A 16,519-nucleotide genomic window follows, 5' to 3' on the forward strand; every position below is an offset into this window, starting at 1 on the left:
TGAGTTGATGCATACCTCCACCTCTCTTACGGGTCCAAAGACGTTCTTCATTCCAACCTTGGTTGAAGGCCATCTTCTCCACAAGAGCTATTGCAGCTGGTATGGTGAGTAATAGGAATGCACCTCCAGCAGCAGTATCCATAGTCTCACGGGTACTGTTAGTCAACCCGTGATAAAAAGTCTACATGAGTAGCCAATTCTCCATCCCATAATGAGGACATTCCGCAATATAATCTTGGAAGCGTTCCCACACCTCAGGGACAGATTCATCATGTTGCTGTTGAAAGCTTGAGATTATCCCACGTAGAGCATTGGTCTTGCCTGTAGGAAAAAACTTTGCTAGAAAGGTAGTGGAGCAGTTATCCTATGTAGTGTTTCTATCTTTGTTGGCGTAGAACCATTGTTTTGCCTTCCCCAAGAGTGAGAATGGGAAGAAGCGAAGTAGTATGGCATCTTGGGTCACTCCTTTGATGGTGAAAGTGTTATAGATCTTTAGGAAGTGTTGGAGATGTGCACTCGCACCTTCATGTGCATTTCCACAAAACTAGCTAGCTTGCACCATGTTGATGAGGGCTGGCTTGAGCTCGAATCCATTGTCTCCAACATTGACTGTTGGTCCAGTACGGATGTTGGCTGTAGTTGGAGCAGAGAATTCACAGAGAGTCCTATTAGCCATGGCTTCAAATTTTGGTGTTAAGCTCCGCCTTATCTGGTTGTCTTCAGAATCTAAAGCTGAACCTTTCTTGAGTTTAGCCTTAGTTCTCTTAAGTAATGCTTCTGGATCATCAACGTAGTTTGTCAGAAGGTCAAACCCGGTCATACATTACCCTACATAAGATATAAAAGTAGACAACACAAGGGTAATCCTCTTTGAGCAAAGGTCAATGGTTATCTCAATCACATCAATAAGTATAAGCTTATCAATACTTCCTTTGCCTAACTACCTTCCCCGGCAACTGCGCCAAAAATACTTGTTGGTATTTATTAACGTGTCACTTATTTTAAGTAGTCACCCAATGTTGTTCACATTCCTTAGCATCTTTTACTAAGTTGTCATCCCTAGTGTTGGTGCCAGAAATGCTTGTTGGTACTACCTAGTATTACTACTAAAGTAGTTCTTTATTAATTTATGTGACTAGGAAGAATATATATGAATGAAAGGAATCTATAAGCGTACAGATAATATATCATTATAGCACTTTACCCGAGAGTATTCCAGGTATCGTTATTTATATTTTTTTTACCATAGAGAAGGTCTCGCAAGGACATGTATTGATAACTTATGCTATTGATGGAGAAGTAAACCATAACTAATGTTCTACTCATAACAGGCGTAAGTCAAGAGATAAATAGATATGATAAGTAATGATCAATGATAATTAGTCACTCATAGTACTCCTTTCTATGGCATTAGCTTGGTTAAGTAGAATATTAGAGGAATAATTCCCAAGTCATTCTTAATTACAAGTCAAAGCATACATTGATTAGTGCAATTACACCTTGTAGTCATGGCTAAGGTCATCCTTATATCTACACATAAGGGATATTACTATGGAATATTAAGAACAGAGCTTGTTCTTCCTTCGTAACCGGACCCTACTTGTACCTATATTCGGGGAGTGGACTACAAAGGACTCAACAGGAGTGTCACATCCGCGATCTACCACGTGACCCGGAATATAGGGTGTATCCGCTGGAAAACAACGTATAAGCACCACGCTTACACAATGTTGACCACTCACCATGTGTACACTAGAGCGAGTGCTATACGAACTTATGCATAAACATAATGATAAACTAGCTATACTAAGTATATAATCAAAGTAGACGATGGACATTATAACTAAGAACATAAATATTGTGAATACCAATGTTGTCATAACAATTGTAGTAAACATATAAAAGTAATGGGGATAAAAAAGAGAGGGGTATAAAGATTATACCAAACCACGCTCTTGACAAGATCAGGAATCCAAGCGAAGCCTGCTTACCTCCCTCTAGACCTAGCCTAAATAGCTATGCCCTAGAATATGGTGGAGCTCTAAGGATGATTAGGGTTTCTGTCTTCTCAAATGGCTTATGCAATGCCTGAGGGAGGGGTTAGGGGCTGGTATATATAGGCCAGAGCGTCAATCCTGAGTCATCGGATTAAACTGACTTGAATAAACGGCATAAATGCAATCTAGAAGGCGGTGGAGAACCGATATAACAACAGGGGCTGACAGGTGGGCCCCAAGGGCCAGCCGGCCTATAGGTGGGGCTGACCAACCTCACCTCGTAGTGTCTCGCCCTCCGCTTCGGTGTGGATTCCTCTCGAGTCTTCTGGAAGCTTCTGGGGTTGTTTTCACTGTCGATAAGCGCGATTAAGTTTGACGTCTTGGTCCACCTTGACGGTTTTCTGGATAAACCCTATAGAAAATACAGATTCACCAAAACTCGTGAAATTTATTAGTTTAAACCCCTAGACCTTCGTTGGTGATTACATTTATGCCCTTAAGCATGTTATATTGACTTAGTGGGAAAAGGACATACTAGGAATATCAGACCCTCCGAACTAAGATCGGACTATCCGGTATGAAGTTTGTGCTCTCGGGTAGCTCCCTGTGTTCAGTTTATAATTCATTGGAATGTTCTACCGTGATGACGGACCATTCGTCAAATTAGGTCTATAGGATACTGGTTCCTACTAAGTGTTCAGGTTCCATCGGATACTCCGTGTGTGTGGTGGATCATCTGGTATGAACTAGTCACTCTCGGGTTCAGGTTCTATGATTCAGCGGACACTTTGGAATATCGACGGACACTCTGCTGTACCAAAACTATGATCTAGGTTCTCTAGACACTCTTCTGTCTCGGTCGTATAACTCATCGGACGATCCGATGTAGTGACGGACACTCCGGTGGGTTATAGACGTGTTCTGTGCAGGTGAGCAGTAAGACATTCAGTACTGACGGACACTCCGCTAGTGATGTCGGACCCTCCATCGATACTGACAGTGAACACCTCGTAGTAACTCAAGATCCAAATCTTCACCCAAGCTGCTTGCATGTGTAAACCATCTTCAGTGTAGACTACTAGGGTTCTATAGAACATATCTATCTGGTTAGTTCTAACTATATTGGGTGCAAACTAACTCTAGTCCACAAATTAATGTTTCCTAGGTTTTGGCTTGGTTAGATCCTTACCAAGGGCTGCAAACACAAGGTACCAAGCTCTCCAAGAGGATGGAGCAGCTGGAGCTCCTCCTTGGTAACTTGAAGCCTTCTTCTTCTTGCCTCCTTCTCCTCCTAGCTCCTTATGGCAAGGGTGAGAGGGCTCCTCCCCCTTCTAACCCCTACCTCTTGTGGACGACAGCCTCTAGGTGATCTCCACGGCCATCTCTTGCTGCTTCCAAGCTCCAATCCCTTCTCCTTTCTCCTCCTTTCCTTCTCCTCTTCCTTGCTTGAGTGTGAGAGAGAGTAGAGAGATGAACTAGAGAGAGAGTGGGAGTGTAAGAGTGAGTGAGTGAGCTCGTGGACTCTGTCTTAGTGTGTCCACAAGATGGACAACTGTGGTGAAGTGTGGGACCCAGTGATTCACAAAGTGACACCTCACATTTCTACATGGGACGATCCTATCGGTCAATCCATCGTGTCGGCGGACTCTCCGGTGGTGTCGGGTTACCGACTGACAGCGTGCTAGCGAACTGGTGGATAACCCGGTGGTGCTGGTGGATTCTCCGTCAATTCAACAGTGAGCAGTTTAATGCAGCATTCAGTTTCTAACTATTGGATTTCAAATGCAAAGATGCTCATGATGCTGATGCTCACAAGGTGCTCGGTTTTGGGTTGGCGTAGGCACAAGTCAGATTCTAATTGCGATTATGATATGCACACTAGGATGGTCAGAAATGACTGCCTACATTGTAATGGTTTTCGGGTCGTTACAGAATCCCTCCAAACGAAAATCTGGTGGTATTCTGGTTGGGGTTAAAATTGATCTATATGATGTGGGTTCCTTCAAGCAAGGGGAGTTTATGATTTAGTTAAACTTATGGGATAAAAATAATAAGATCAAAAGGAATCTTTTGATTGTATATGGTGCTGCACAATAAGAGAACAAGATGGCTTTTTTAACTGAGTTATCCAGATTCTGCTCAGCAAGTACTGATCCTCTATTGGTTGGAGGGGATTTTGATATCATTAGATATGCAAATGAGAAAAACACTATGGATGGGGTTCATAGATATACTAATGTTTTCAATTCTTTGATCCATTTTTATGAGTTGAGAGAGATAGTCATGACTGGAGGAAAATATACATGGACAAATAATCAGGAATGCCCCTTTTTGGATAAACTTGATAGGGTGTTGGTTACTAAGAAATGGGAGGATATTTTCCCACAAGCTTTAGTTAAAAAATTACCTAGAGAGATATCTGATCATAATCCGCTAATTATATCTTCTGGATAGTGTGAGAAACTTCCTTATATCCAATTCAAATTTGAATTAAACTGGTTGACAAATCCTGAATTCTTTACAAATGTGGAAAGGATATGTCTCAAACCATGTAGAGCCAAATCATCTTTGGACAAAATTCAACAAAAACTTAAGCTGTGCAAACAATACTTTAAAGGCTGGGGGTTCAACCTTCAGGGTGAGTTGAAAAAGAAGAGGAAATAAATTCAAGTTGAACTTGTGGACTTGGAAAACTTTGAAGAAAACGTTGGTTTGTCTATTGAACAGATGGAAAGGAAAATATGGCTGATGTGTAAAAATCTTAAACTCTTAGATCAAGAGGAAACTTACTGTATGAGAGAAGCCATAAGACATGGCTGCTCAAAGGTGACAACAATACTACCTTTTTTCATAGATGTGCCAATGGTAGGAAAAGAAAAAACACAATAATTACTTTGGAAGATGATGATTAAATCATTGAAGGTGATAAGAATCTATTTGGAACATGCTACAAAATATTACTCTAAGCTGTTTGGACCTGAGCAAGAATTTCATGTTCAAATTGATCCAGAAATCTGGGCAGAGGCAGCAAGTGTTAATAACTTGGATAATTACATCCTATGTAAACCCTTTTCTGAAGATGAGATAAAAAAATGCCTTGTTTCAGATGGAGAAAAATAAAGCTGCAGGTCCAGATAAGATTCCAATAGAGTTTTACCAATGTTGTTGGAATATAATAAGAACTGATGTTATGAATCTGTTTGAAGATTTCTATAATGGGAAAGTTGACATTAGCAGATTAAATTATGGCATCATAACTCTGCTGCCCAAGGTGAAAGAAGCCAATAAAATTCAGCAATATAGACCTATCTGTCTTCTTAATTGTCTTTACAAATTGATTACCAAGACTTTGACTATCAGATTAGAGAGTATTGCTGATAAGTTAATCCACAACAATCAAACTGCTCATGAAGGGGAGAAATATTATGTCTGGAATCTTATGCTTACATGAAATTTTACATGAAACTAAAAGGAGAAAAGAGGTTGGCATCATTTTGAAACTGGATTTCGAGAAAGCATACGACAAGGTTAACTGGAAACTACTTTTTGAATGCATTGAGAAAAGAGGTTTCAGTCAAAAATGGATTAACTGGATCAAACAAGTGGTCACTGGAGGTACTATAAGTGTGAAGTTGAACAATACCATTGGCCCATATATAAAAAGCTACAAAGGTGTTAGACAAGGGGACCCCCTATCACCCATCCTTTTCAATCTAGTAGCTGATTGTTTAACTAGAATGGTCATCAAAGCACAGCAAAATGGAGTGTTCACTGGTTTGATAGAACACATTATTCCTCATGGTGTAGCCATCTTGCAATACGCAGATGACACAATCATATGTCTTGAGCATGAAATGGAAGGAGCTGTTAATATGAAATTTCTACTGTACATGTATGAAATGATGGCTGGATTGAAAATAAATTTTAATAAAAGTGAAGTCATTATGATCAATGATGAGGAGAATTTGGGGCAGACATATGCTGATCTTTTCAACTGTCAAGTTGGGTTCTTTCCAATTAAGTACCTGGGTGTTCCTGTTAGCCCAAGTAGGTTACATGTTTGTGACTGGCTCCCCCTTGTAGAGAAAAGCAGTAAAAGGTTAGATGTTTGGAAGGGTAGCTGCATGTCTATAGCGGGCAGATCTACCTTGATTAGTGCTAGTCTTAACAATTCACCGATATATCATATGTCTGTCTATCTTTAGCCTAAAACAGTGGTTGGTAAATTAGACAAATTAAGGAGAATCTTTTTTTGGCAAGGAGGAAGGACAAAAAAGAAGTATCATTTATTTAAGTGGGAAAATATATGTAAAAGCAAGAAAAAAGGTGGCTTGGGGATTAAGAACTTGAGGAAAATGAATATCAGTCTTTTATGCAAATGATGGTGAAAACTAGAAAAAGAAGAGGGTTTATGGCAAACAATTATCAAACATAAGTATTTGAGGAAGGACAATATCTTTAGTGTTTCTCACAAGTTGACTGATTCTCCTATTTGGTATGATCTGTTGAAAATCAAAGATGTTTATTTACTAGGGAGAGAAATATGCATTAAAAATGGGCGTCAAACTAGATTCTGGAAAGATAGATGGCTGTATCCTCAGGCACTGTGTACTACTGAACCTATTCTCTTTGAGCTATGTGAATGCAAAGATGCCTCTGTTGAGAGAATTAGAAGTGGAGAAGTTCATGTTACATTTAGAAGATGGCTTCCAGTAGAATTAAGAAGTAGATGGGAGGAAATTTGGTGTGATGCTTCATCTTTTATTCTGGTAAATGAACCTGATAAGATCATTTAGACATTAGAAAAAATCAGAAATTTTCTGTTAAGTCTACTTATAATGCTTTAACAAGCAGTGATGCCGGAATATATCATAAAAGGATTTGGAAAGGGAAGGAAGGTACCTGCCAAGTTAAAGATCTTTCTTTGGCTAATGACTAATGAGGCAATTCTGACTAAAGACAATCTCATTAAACGAAAGTGGAAAGGTGGGTCTGTTATTTCTGTTCAAATCCTGAAAATATACAACACCTCTTTTTTTAGTGCCCTGTGGCTAAAACCATCTGGGTAGTGGTGGCAAAATGTTTTGGTGCAGACACAGTTCCTAGATATCTGAATCAATGCTGGAGGTGGCGTGATAAGTGGCTTCCCTTTGGGAAGAAGTTTCATGTATGTGGAGTCACTGCTATTTTCTGGGCAATCTGGAAAGCGCGGAACAAGGCTTGTTTTGACAAAGTTATCATCAAAAGCCCTTTAGACATTATATATCATGCATGTGCGCTAATGACATATTGGGCAGGTCAGTATGGCGAAATGGACAGGGAACAACCTGTTGAGGGAATCAACACTATGCTGAAGATTGCAGAGAAGATTTTGAAGCGCAAACGTGGAGATACTGAAGCTGAAGCTGCAAATCGTCTACAGGATGGAGAACCTGATGGACAGGATGGACCGTCAGCTTAAAGGAGTTTGGATAGCCTGAAGTCTTTTGTTCGGTGATTAAAGATGTCTGCCGTCAGTTTCGCTGGTTGTAGGCAGTTTTGTATGTCTGGGAGGAATCCCCTTGTTACTGTTACTGTCTTCTCTCTTTTTGTTCTCTGTTGAAGGTTTCTGAAGTTCCAGGCTATTAGGTGTAGACCCTTAAGGTGTTGCTCTGAGCCAGAGCCTTAGTCTCTTTTTCTGTTAAATCCTGGTTGCAGGTTAAAACTGTTAGAATGGTCCTCTGTACTCTGTCTAGTCTGTCACAAACTCTGTATTTCCGTTAATTCCGTTTAATGGAAATGAGAACTTCTCGGGTGGAAAAAATGTAGTTAGTGCAAGATCTGGATATACCATGCCGCATGTGCAGGCAATGCAGGCACTATACAGAGACTCTTAATTACTCCGATCTCCGGTCGCTTAATTTTTGTAGCACTAGCCACTACTCACTGAAGCTTCGATCCACTGAAGCTGGAGCTAGCGTGGGCGAGTATGGGCCGCGCGCGTTGATCATCAGGCGGCGCGAACGGTGACTTGGTGAGGAGTAGTAGTGGACTAACAGCATGGCTCGTGACAGCGGCGGCGGATGATGACCGTACATACCATCGGCGCCGCGCCGGCATTTACTCCGGCCACCGGCTCACACCCATCTGGACCCGGTCTGAGCTAGCTAGCTAGCCGCCCACCAGGTCGCTGCATCATCATCCCATCGACCACATCGGCCACCAAATCTGTACATGCACATACTGTGTATGCATCCAGGTCCAGGGCTAGGAGCAGTCTCGTCTTGTATGTAACATCAAGAGAAGAGAGAAAGAGTGTGGACTAATACTAGCATATTTTTGTTATATTATACTGTATATAGTATATGTTCCCCTACAGGTGCAGCAACCCCCACCCACCCATCGTCATCAGTATAATAATTTCCCTCCCTGCCCAGTGCCCAGACCTCTTCTGGCACTGGCACCCATAAATACCACGCCACGGCCTCCCACGTGTCCGCCACCTCCAGCCTACTCTGCAGCTATATATACCCCCGGCCCGCCCGCCCGCAGCTGGTGGGATCGGAGCTAGCTAGGGTAGAGGCAGGCAGGAGAGAAGATCCAAGGATCGGAACAAGACCGCCCGGCCGGCCAGCCAGCCAGCCATAAGCAATCGATCGAGCAACAAGAAGAGATCGATAAGAAAGAAGCCTGCAAGCCAAGCCAAGGAAAGGAAGGAAGATGAGCAAGGAGTGTGTGGTGAACGCGTTGCTGAGCTGCTTCATGCACGTGGGCCTGGCGCTGGTGCTCCTCGTCTACCTCCCCGTCGCCTTCGTCTTCCGCCTCCTGAACCGCCTCTTCGTCCGCCCCTTCGCCAAGGACGAGGACCTCCGCGGCAAGGTCGTCCTCGTCACCGGCGCGTCCTCCGGCATCGGCGAGGTCAGTCGTCTCAGCCAGCCAGCTACTCAACTCTTCTTCCGTGATATTGGCCTTTGGCCTTTTGCTGTGTGAGTCTCAGTTACTATTGAGTATTGACTGCGAGCTGCACGCGACTGCCATCCGGATGGCAGTGGCCCATCGAGTTTTTACTACGCCTGCATGCATGTACTACAGGCACACCTTTTATGGATTTCGAAACGTACATCTCTCTTCCGCTTCTCTTTTGGCAACTACGTATATATCTAGCTAGCTTTGTGTGTTTAACTTTCCTGTGTATAACTTTTACTTTCGTTGCTGGTATTTCTTTTTACATGCATACGAATTGCACCTGTACTATACGGTACAAGAGTGTGCTTGCTACTAGTGTTTGGGTTACTTCGGGGGCGTGTGCCACGAAATGGTTGTGACCTTTCCGGAGAGAGGGTGGCGTGTGGTTGTTGTTCAACTGCGTGCAATGCATGCGTCTTTCAAATCGCATGCTAGCATCTGATTGGTTGGGTTGGCTACTTTTGTGCGCTCTGAATCTGGACGAAGAAGAAGATAAATAAACTAAACAAAGTTGTACTAGTGGGTACGATACGACTATAGCTAGTCGCATTTGTCTTAAGAAAATGCAAGTACAGTTCCTAGAACTAACACTCTCTGTGGACACGTACACAACCTAGCTGCAGCAGGGTAGTATAAATTCAAAATTTATTTGCATCCGTAGCGATTGCGACTGCATGCGCCGGATCAAATCTATTGTAGTATAGCTAGCATGCACCAACTCTATACCACCTGGTGTGTGCGTGCCAATGAAATGGTGGTTGTCCCTTTAAGACCACAAATTGAGCCCTTGTTTAGTTCGCGAAAAATTTTCCCAAAAAGTGCTACAGTACCCGTCACATCGAATCTTGCGGTACGTGCATGGAGCATTAAATGTAAACGAAAATAAAAACTAATTGCACAGTTTGGTTGGAAATTGCGAGACGAACGTTTTGAGCCTACTTAGTCCATGATTGAACACTAATTACCAAATAAAAACGAAATTGCTACAGTAGCCAAATTTCGCACTTTTCGCGAACTAAACGCGCGCTGACTCCTATCCTCTTCACAAATAAAGGCTGCTAGGGTGGGGTCCACGGCGGCCATGCATGACAGACTATGTGGAAGCGTACGTGTCAAAACACGGGCAGGCAACTGCTATTAGCTTGTCGAAGGTTGATCGTCGTCGCACATGTATTTTTTCGCTTCTTGTCGTGTGCAAAAGAACCGAAACAAGTGTCGACTGTGGGAGTAATTAACGTGCATGTTGGAAGATGATGCATGTTGCGCCCAGCTGTTATCTGCAGTGTCGCTGCATGGTGGACCCCGCCGGCCCCTGCGGGAAGCCAGGATATAGAGCATGGTGGCTGCGGGAAGTTCGCTCCAGCTGCACGTGGCTCCACAGTCACTGGAATAAAGCCCATTCATAGCCCCCTGAACCCACTCAGCAACACTTACTACTATCTATTTGTATATATGTTTAATTCCCCTGGTTCTTATATTGATTTTCAGCACCTGGTGTACGAGTACGCGCGGCACGGCGCGTGCGTGGCGGTGGTGGCGCGCACGGAGATCGCGCTGCGCGCCGTGGCCAAGGCGGCGCGCGACCTGGGCGCCCCCGACGTGCTCGTCGTCCCAGCCGACATCACCAAGGTGGACGACGCCAAGCGCGCCGTCGAGGAGACCGTCGCACACTTCGGCAAACGTCAGTACTTACTTATATACTACTATATATATATAATACGTATAAAGGTAGCATAGCATACGCTTCTCTTTTTATATATCCTGTGACGACACTGTGCTTTATATTATCTTAATTTGCTTTTGCTTTCCAAGCAAGTGCGTAGGAGTGGAACTAATAACACATTTACGAATCTAACAAGGACGTCACGTGGGCAGTAAATGCACGCTGGCCCGGCCGCGGCCGGAAGTGTCACTGCCGGCCGGTAGAAGTACTCCTCCTCCTATATGACCGGTCGGTGACACATGACCGGCGCTGGGATTAATTGCAGGCAGCAGTGATCAGTAATAACACTACTATATGACCGTCTGGACTGCACAACATAACATGCAAGTGTCTCGAATGTTCCGTTCCAGCTGCTCGCTCTCTCTCTCTCCCAGTCGTCACTAAATTAAGCGATAGGTACTGCAGTAGCTTGTCAAGACTACTTTCTTTCTTTCTTAGGGGAACACTTGATCTGCCAAATGAATGAATCAGCAGGAGGAGAGACACTAGATCAAGCCTTCTGCTACTAATAATGTTATTGGCAGACCGGAAAAAAAATGTAAATTAAACACGTAGGTCCATAATTAACTAACTAACTGTGTAGTGTGTTAATTTAGTGCTCCCTGTTGATGCGACACATCTGCGAGCCTATTTGGTTTTTATCTGCAGTTTTTGGCTTTTCGCTTAGAAGCTGACTTTCTAGATTTTGACTTTTTTATCTGCAGTTAGAAATTAAGCTAACTAATGAAATTCCTCCCCGCAGCAGTCATACCAAACCTTACAAATGTATACGGTTCTCTCACTGGTAGCTGATGGTCCATGACCATGTACGTGACAGCAAATCGCTTTCAGAGATAGTGCAATGAATCAATGTCATAGCAGCCTATTTTGGTTGAAAGCAACGTTAGAGCTACTTACAGAATGTAGCAAGTCATGGCTACCTCCTGCAACTTTTATTTTGTTTCTGAACATAACTTGTGAATTCTTGTTCCATTGATTCTGTCAAGGTAATTTAAAACATTATTATCAACAAGAACATCAGAAATAGTCTAAATACTGTTGTCATTGACCACCTATGCGTTGACCACTGTCCTTTGTCAGTCTAGTGGACAAATGGACAAAACTGGTTTTGAATACACAGTTAGCAAAAATAATTGGCCAGCAGCTTTGTCTTTGTTTGATAGTGAAACAAAGCTGCCAAGTTAAAACATGTTTCACATTCTGTTTATAGCTTTTATATTTATAGTTGACTTAAAATATCTTGATTCATATGGCGACGCGTGGTACTCATCAAATATTGATTTTGAAGAATTCTAATTTTCCGCAGTGAATCACCTGGTGGCCAACGCGGGGATCTGGTCCAGCTGCTTTTTTGAAGAGATCACCAACATAACCGCCTTCCATAATGTGATTGTAAGACATCAACTCAATCAGTCCGGCCGGCCAATTATTATACTGTATGTAGAAACTTTGACATGAGAAAATAACAGATTGCTACGCATATAAAGTATTTCCCTCCATTGCAAAAGCAAAGAGTAGGATTTTTCCGAAGCTGAAAAGACTAATGGCCCCTCTATTTCTTTTGAGAGGTTGACCTATTTAGTCTTATTAGATTAGATATGCGTCGCACTCGTGCACACCCCTTCTTTATATGGTGCATTATATTCTCTTAACCGCCATGATATGTATTCTTTCCAATACTGATAATGGTGCTAATGGTCCAGTGCTTCGCTTTAGTGCCTGCAACGCTATAGACAGCGAATTAATCAGTTAGCTCTCAAATTCGACTAATTAAAACACTTCTTTTTGGAGTTAGTAGTTTGGTCAATCATTTTCATTGCCAAGAATTTGTTGCGCGCTTACTTGTTTTTCATGGCCAACTTTCTGAATTCTGAACATTCTGTTGCGTGTCGCCGTCCGTGCACGTTTAATTGTTTACGCATGGCTGGCCGCTGCAGGACCTCAACTTCTGGGGTGCCGTCTACCCGACCTACTTCGCGTTGCCGTACCTCAAGGCCAGCCGGGGCAACATCGTGGTCACCGCCTCCGTCGCCGGCAGGGTCCCGACAGCACGGATGAGCTTCTACAACGTAAGCAACCTATTAATCCTATCACTCAATCTAAGAACATAGGTGAGGTGAGCATAAATTCAGCTCACCAAACACCTTGTGGGTGTACCACCAATTACAGATAGATGAATCTGGGTTGGCGATCTAGAATGGTCGAGCTTACATAATGTAGTTCAGCTACCAAGCTAGGTCGTCAGATCCATGTGTCGCACGCTATGTCAGCCGGTAGGAATCAGCAGGGTGCCGGCGGCCCTACATGAACATAATGAAATTCTTTCGCCAGATTAGCCATGGATTCCAAACTCAGGTTTTGGTTTTTGTATATATAATTTTGCAGGCAAGCAAAGGTGCGGTGATACGTTTCTACGAGACCCTAAGGGCTGAGCTGGGGTCCCACGTCCGCGTCACCATCCTCATGCCCGGCTACGTCGTCTCCAACCTCACCAAGGGCAAGGGCCTCCAGAAGGACGGCCATGTCGGCATCGACGAGGAGGCCCGCGACGTGAGCTCCATCTCCTCCTCATCCGTCCTCCTTTCCTCCTACAGCGACAAAATGGTCGGCCGGCCTTAGCCCTTAGCCGTTGAGGAGTTGAACTAACGTTTGATTTGTGCGTGCGTGCAGATCAACGTGGGGCCGATGCCGGTGGGCAAGACGGAGTCGCTGGCGGAGGTGGTGGTGGCTAGCGTGCGCCGGGGGGACTACTACGTGACGTGGCCCGGCTGGTACTGGCCCTTTCACATGGTGATGTGCGCGGCGCCGGAGCTGCTGGACTGGTTCTCCCGGGCCTTCTACGTCTCCAAGTCCGGCGAGCAGGACAGCGGCGCCGCCCTCAGCAAGAAGATCCTGGAGGCCGTCGGCGGGAAGAAGTTCCTCTACCCCAGTACCATCCGCTCCCAGGACGCCATGGCAGCTAACTGACTGACTGAATTCGTCAACAAGTTAGCCACAAAGATAAAGATATATATAAATGTATGGTCTGTTCTCTGTTGTTGGATTAGCACGGGAGGGATCAATGGGGCCGGCTGGGTGAAATTGAAATAGGTGCGTCCGATCAACACTGTATTTTTTGTTCGTTCTCTTTCTTTCTTTCTTTTTTCATTTTCTCTACCTTTTCTCTTCCTTTCATTTACTACAAGTGATCAATGTGTGAATTAATACGAATGTTTATTGGTGGCTTCTTTGTACGCCCCGTGATATTGGGGCGTGGGTGCAAATTGCAAAATTGATGTATCTAAACGGCAGCATTTATTTGCTGATCTCTCAAACAGAATATATACTCTTCTCATGGATTCCACAAAGTTGGAAGAAACTTTTATTCAGCGCGCCTGCGCCTCGCGGGCTAGCGACGCGCTCTTCCTATTTTCGGCAGCCGCCTCCCATTCAGTCCGCCACCATCCGTTTCCGACTCGCTTTTGTCACGCTTGCCCTCTGAATCAGAAACGCATTGCGTTGTGTTGGTCATTTAAAAAATTCAAAACAGCACCTACCGTTTCTTTTCCCTTTCTCCCAAGTCCCTACTCTATGTTGGTTTCTCATCTCCTTAGAGGTGGAGGTGGAAGCGAGTGGCGATGCGGGCGCGGCCTCGATTTGGTGTGGCACTAGTTCATCTCTCCTGTTGACATGGGGGCAGAAGCTTCGTCGATGCCAGTGCGACTAGTGTCCCCTGTCAACGTGGAGGTGGAAGCTCCGTCGACACTAGCGTGACCTCGATTTGGGGAGCACCAACAGTTCTCCCTATTGACGCGGAGGCTGAAGTGGAGGCAGAGGCGGAGACATGAGGGCCGTCCAGGTTCCAGAGGAGTGAGGGGCCCGACGAGTTCGCCGCCCACCGGCCATCTAGATCCGACCACTCGAGTCACATTTCGTCGCCTCAACGGTCTTCTCGCCGCCGTGTTCGTTCGACAAAAGGTGCTCTACCATCATGTTCACCCACTACAATGACATGAGAGCCCTCATCGATACCTTCAGCATCGATGCCTACGACGACTCGCCTCCATCGCTGAGCTTGAAGGGCTACATCAACACCAAGGTCTGCTACACCTTTGCCAGCCACTTCGACTCGAGGGGCTCATCGACAACTTTGGTCTGGACATCTACTTCCACTGCCATGACTACCCAAGCATGATTGAGGATTCAGTCACAAGCACCGGCCAAGAGGGGCTAGGGGACCATACTAGAGGGCTAGCCACTCCGGAGGCTGACAATTTATGCTCGGTATTCATGAGAGAAGATTTGGAAGCCTCACAGTAACCTTCGGCTACGACTACTTCGACTACATCGACTACTTCAACCATGACGCGTCGTCAAAGCGAAGCTTCCAGCGAGGTCCCAGAGACGAAGCCTAGCGCGCTGAGAAGATACCGATGATGAAGGCCTGCATACTAAGAAGATAACAAAGACGAAGGCCTCAAAGACAAAGACTTGTGCATCAAGAAGGTCCTAAAGCTGAAGACTTGCGCACTGAGCAAAGCCGACAAACCGTGTCATAGATGCGATGAAAGGAGCCAAAGCCCAAAGACAAAGACATCGGGAAGATCAAGGCACTTAGAGCTAGAAGCCTCGGGAATTAGAACATATATATAGGCCAGTAGAGTCGTGCGCGTGCTCTTTTCTCCATGCTTTTTTCCCATAGGGTTTTTGGGATGGTGTTTATAGTGAGTCACGCACATGTAGGTTACGAAGGGCGATCCTCGCAACTAAGGTTTAAGTTGTATTATGTCTATTCTTGTATGAGCATCCACTAGGTCATAAAGTACTAGCCATAACCTAGTAGCTGAGGGGCTACTGTTGGGCGAGCCCATATAATATATGACCCAATTTTCCCCTAGAAGAGACCCAATAGGAGTTAGTGTAGTAGCTTGTGAAATCCTCCCCCACGAAGGGTCCGCATGTAAATTGTTGGTGCCTATATAATGTGCCAAGAGCATGACGGCAAAGGGGCTCACTCCCTCCACTCTCATTTGTAAACCCTAGCCACCGCCTCTCCTCTCCACTCCACTCTCCCTCTCAGCTATTCAAAACGCCTATTCCAATAGATGGCCTCGTCCTTTGATATATGTGCCACTGTTTTTTTTTGACAAAATCATGAGTTGGTGTCTAGTTGTTCTTGAATTAGGAATGTTGCGTGTAGTATGCTTAGGTTTTCTAGTTATTTGGATGCTTATGTTTTTCCAGATCTCGTGAATAGACATTTGTAGAGCGTAGATAGTGGCATTCATCTTCATCCAAAAGGTGTAGAGAGAGTTAGCTTTTTTGGTGTGTGATCTTTTATGCTTTGGCTATGATAATCTCAATACACACTAGTGCCCTAGAGACAACCCAAAGAGGGTGCCTCCCTGTAGCTGCATTGCATGCATCGCAGTCTGACTGCCCTTCATCTGTTCCAGCTCTGTTCTGCCGCGTTGAAAGCATCTAGGCCCCTAGTTGGGTTTTGGTGATTAATGACAATACAAGATTACTATGACTAACGTGTGTTTTGCAGAGGCAATTAAGTTAGGTCATGGTAATGGAGATCAATTGGGCAATCAAGGTGGTCATGCCCCTACGATGGAAATTGTTTCGGTTTTCAAAGGATGGACGACAAGGTTAAGGATGACTAGTTCTAAGTGTCGATTGGAGTTGGAGTGACACTTAGAGTAGTTTAGGACTTTGTTTTTCCTTTGGCCGTACTATTAAGGGGGGTATGGACGGGTAGCTTGACCTAGATGAGTCTAGTGAGTTAGGTGTGGTGCACACTTGTTAAAACTAGCACTAGGTAGCTCCACAACAGCTTTATGATCCTATGGAGCAAACTTCATTCACATAT

The 16,519-nt window shown here is 44.4% G+C and overlaps 1 protein-coding gene and 1 non-coding gene across 3 annotated transcripts; both read left to right on the top strand.

The window, feature by feature from the left end:
- Positions 1 to 203: 203 nt before the first annotated feature.
- Positions 204 to 312, top strand: LOC136490380 (small nucleolar RNA R71). The gene has a single exon (XR_010767672.1). It is a non-coding gene; the product is annotated as a small nucleolar RNA R71 (small nucleolar RNA).
- Positions 313 to 8,539: 8,227 nt separating this feature from the next.
- Positions 8,540 to 13,977, top strand: LOC136485061 (11-beta-hydroxysteroid dehydrogenase A-like). Of its 2 annotated transcripts, none has more exons than XM_066482013.1 (6): positions 8,540 to 8,894; positions 10,431 to 10,623; positions 11,972 to 12,057; positions 12,603 to 12,734; positions 13,051 to 13,215; positions 13,336 to 13,977. In XM_066482013.1, exons 1-6 carry the CDS (start codon positions 8,697 to 8,699, stop codon positions 13,630 to 13,632), a joined length of 1,071 nt encoding a protein of 356 aa, XP_066338110.1. In that variant the 5' UTR covers positions 8,540 to 8,696; the 3' UTR covers positions 13,633 to 13,977. The 2 variants fall into 2 exon arrangements, with proteins under 2 accessions (XP_066338110.1, XP_066338109.1); XM_066482012.1 differs by lacking the exon at positions 8,540 to 8,894 and adding an exon at positions 8,913 to 10,112 and having other exon boundaries at positions 10,213 to 10,623.
- Positions 13,978 to 16,519: the final 2,542 nt, after the last annotated feature.

The sequence above is a fragment of the Miscanthus floridulus genome, chromosome 10 (genome assembly GCF_019320115.1).
Source record: "Miscanthus floridulus cultivar M001 chromosome 10, ASM1932011v1, whole genome shotgun sequence".
In the NCBI taxonomy this organism is placed as follows: domain Eukaryota; kingdom Viridiplantae; phylum Streptophyta; class Magnoliopsida; order Poales; family Poaceae; genus Miscanthus; species Miscanthus floridulus.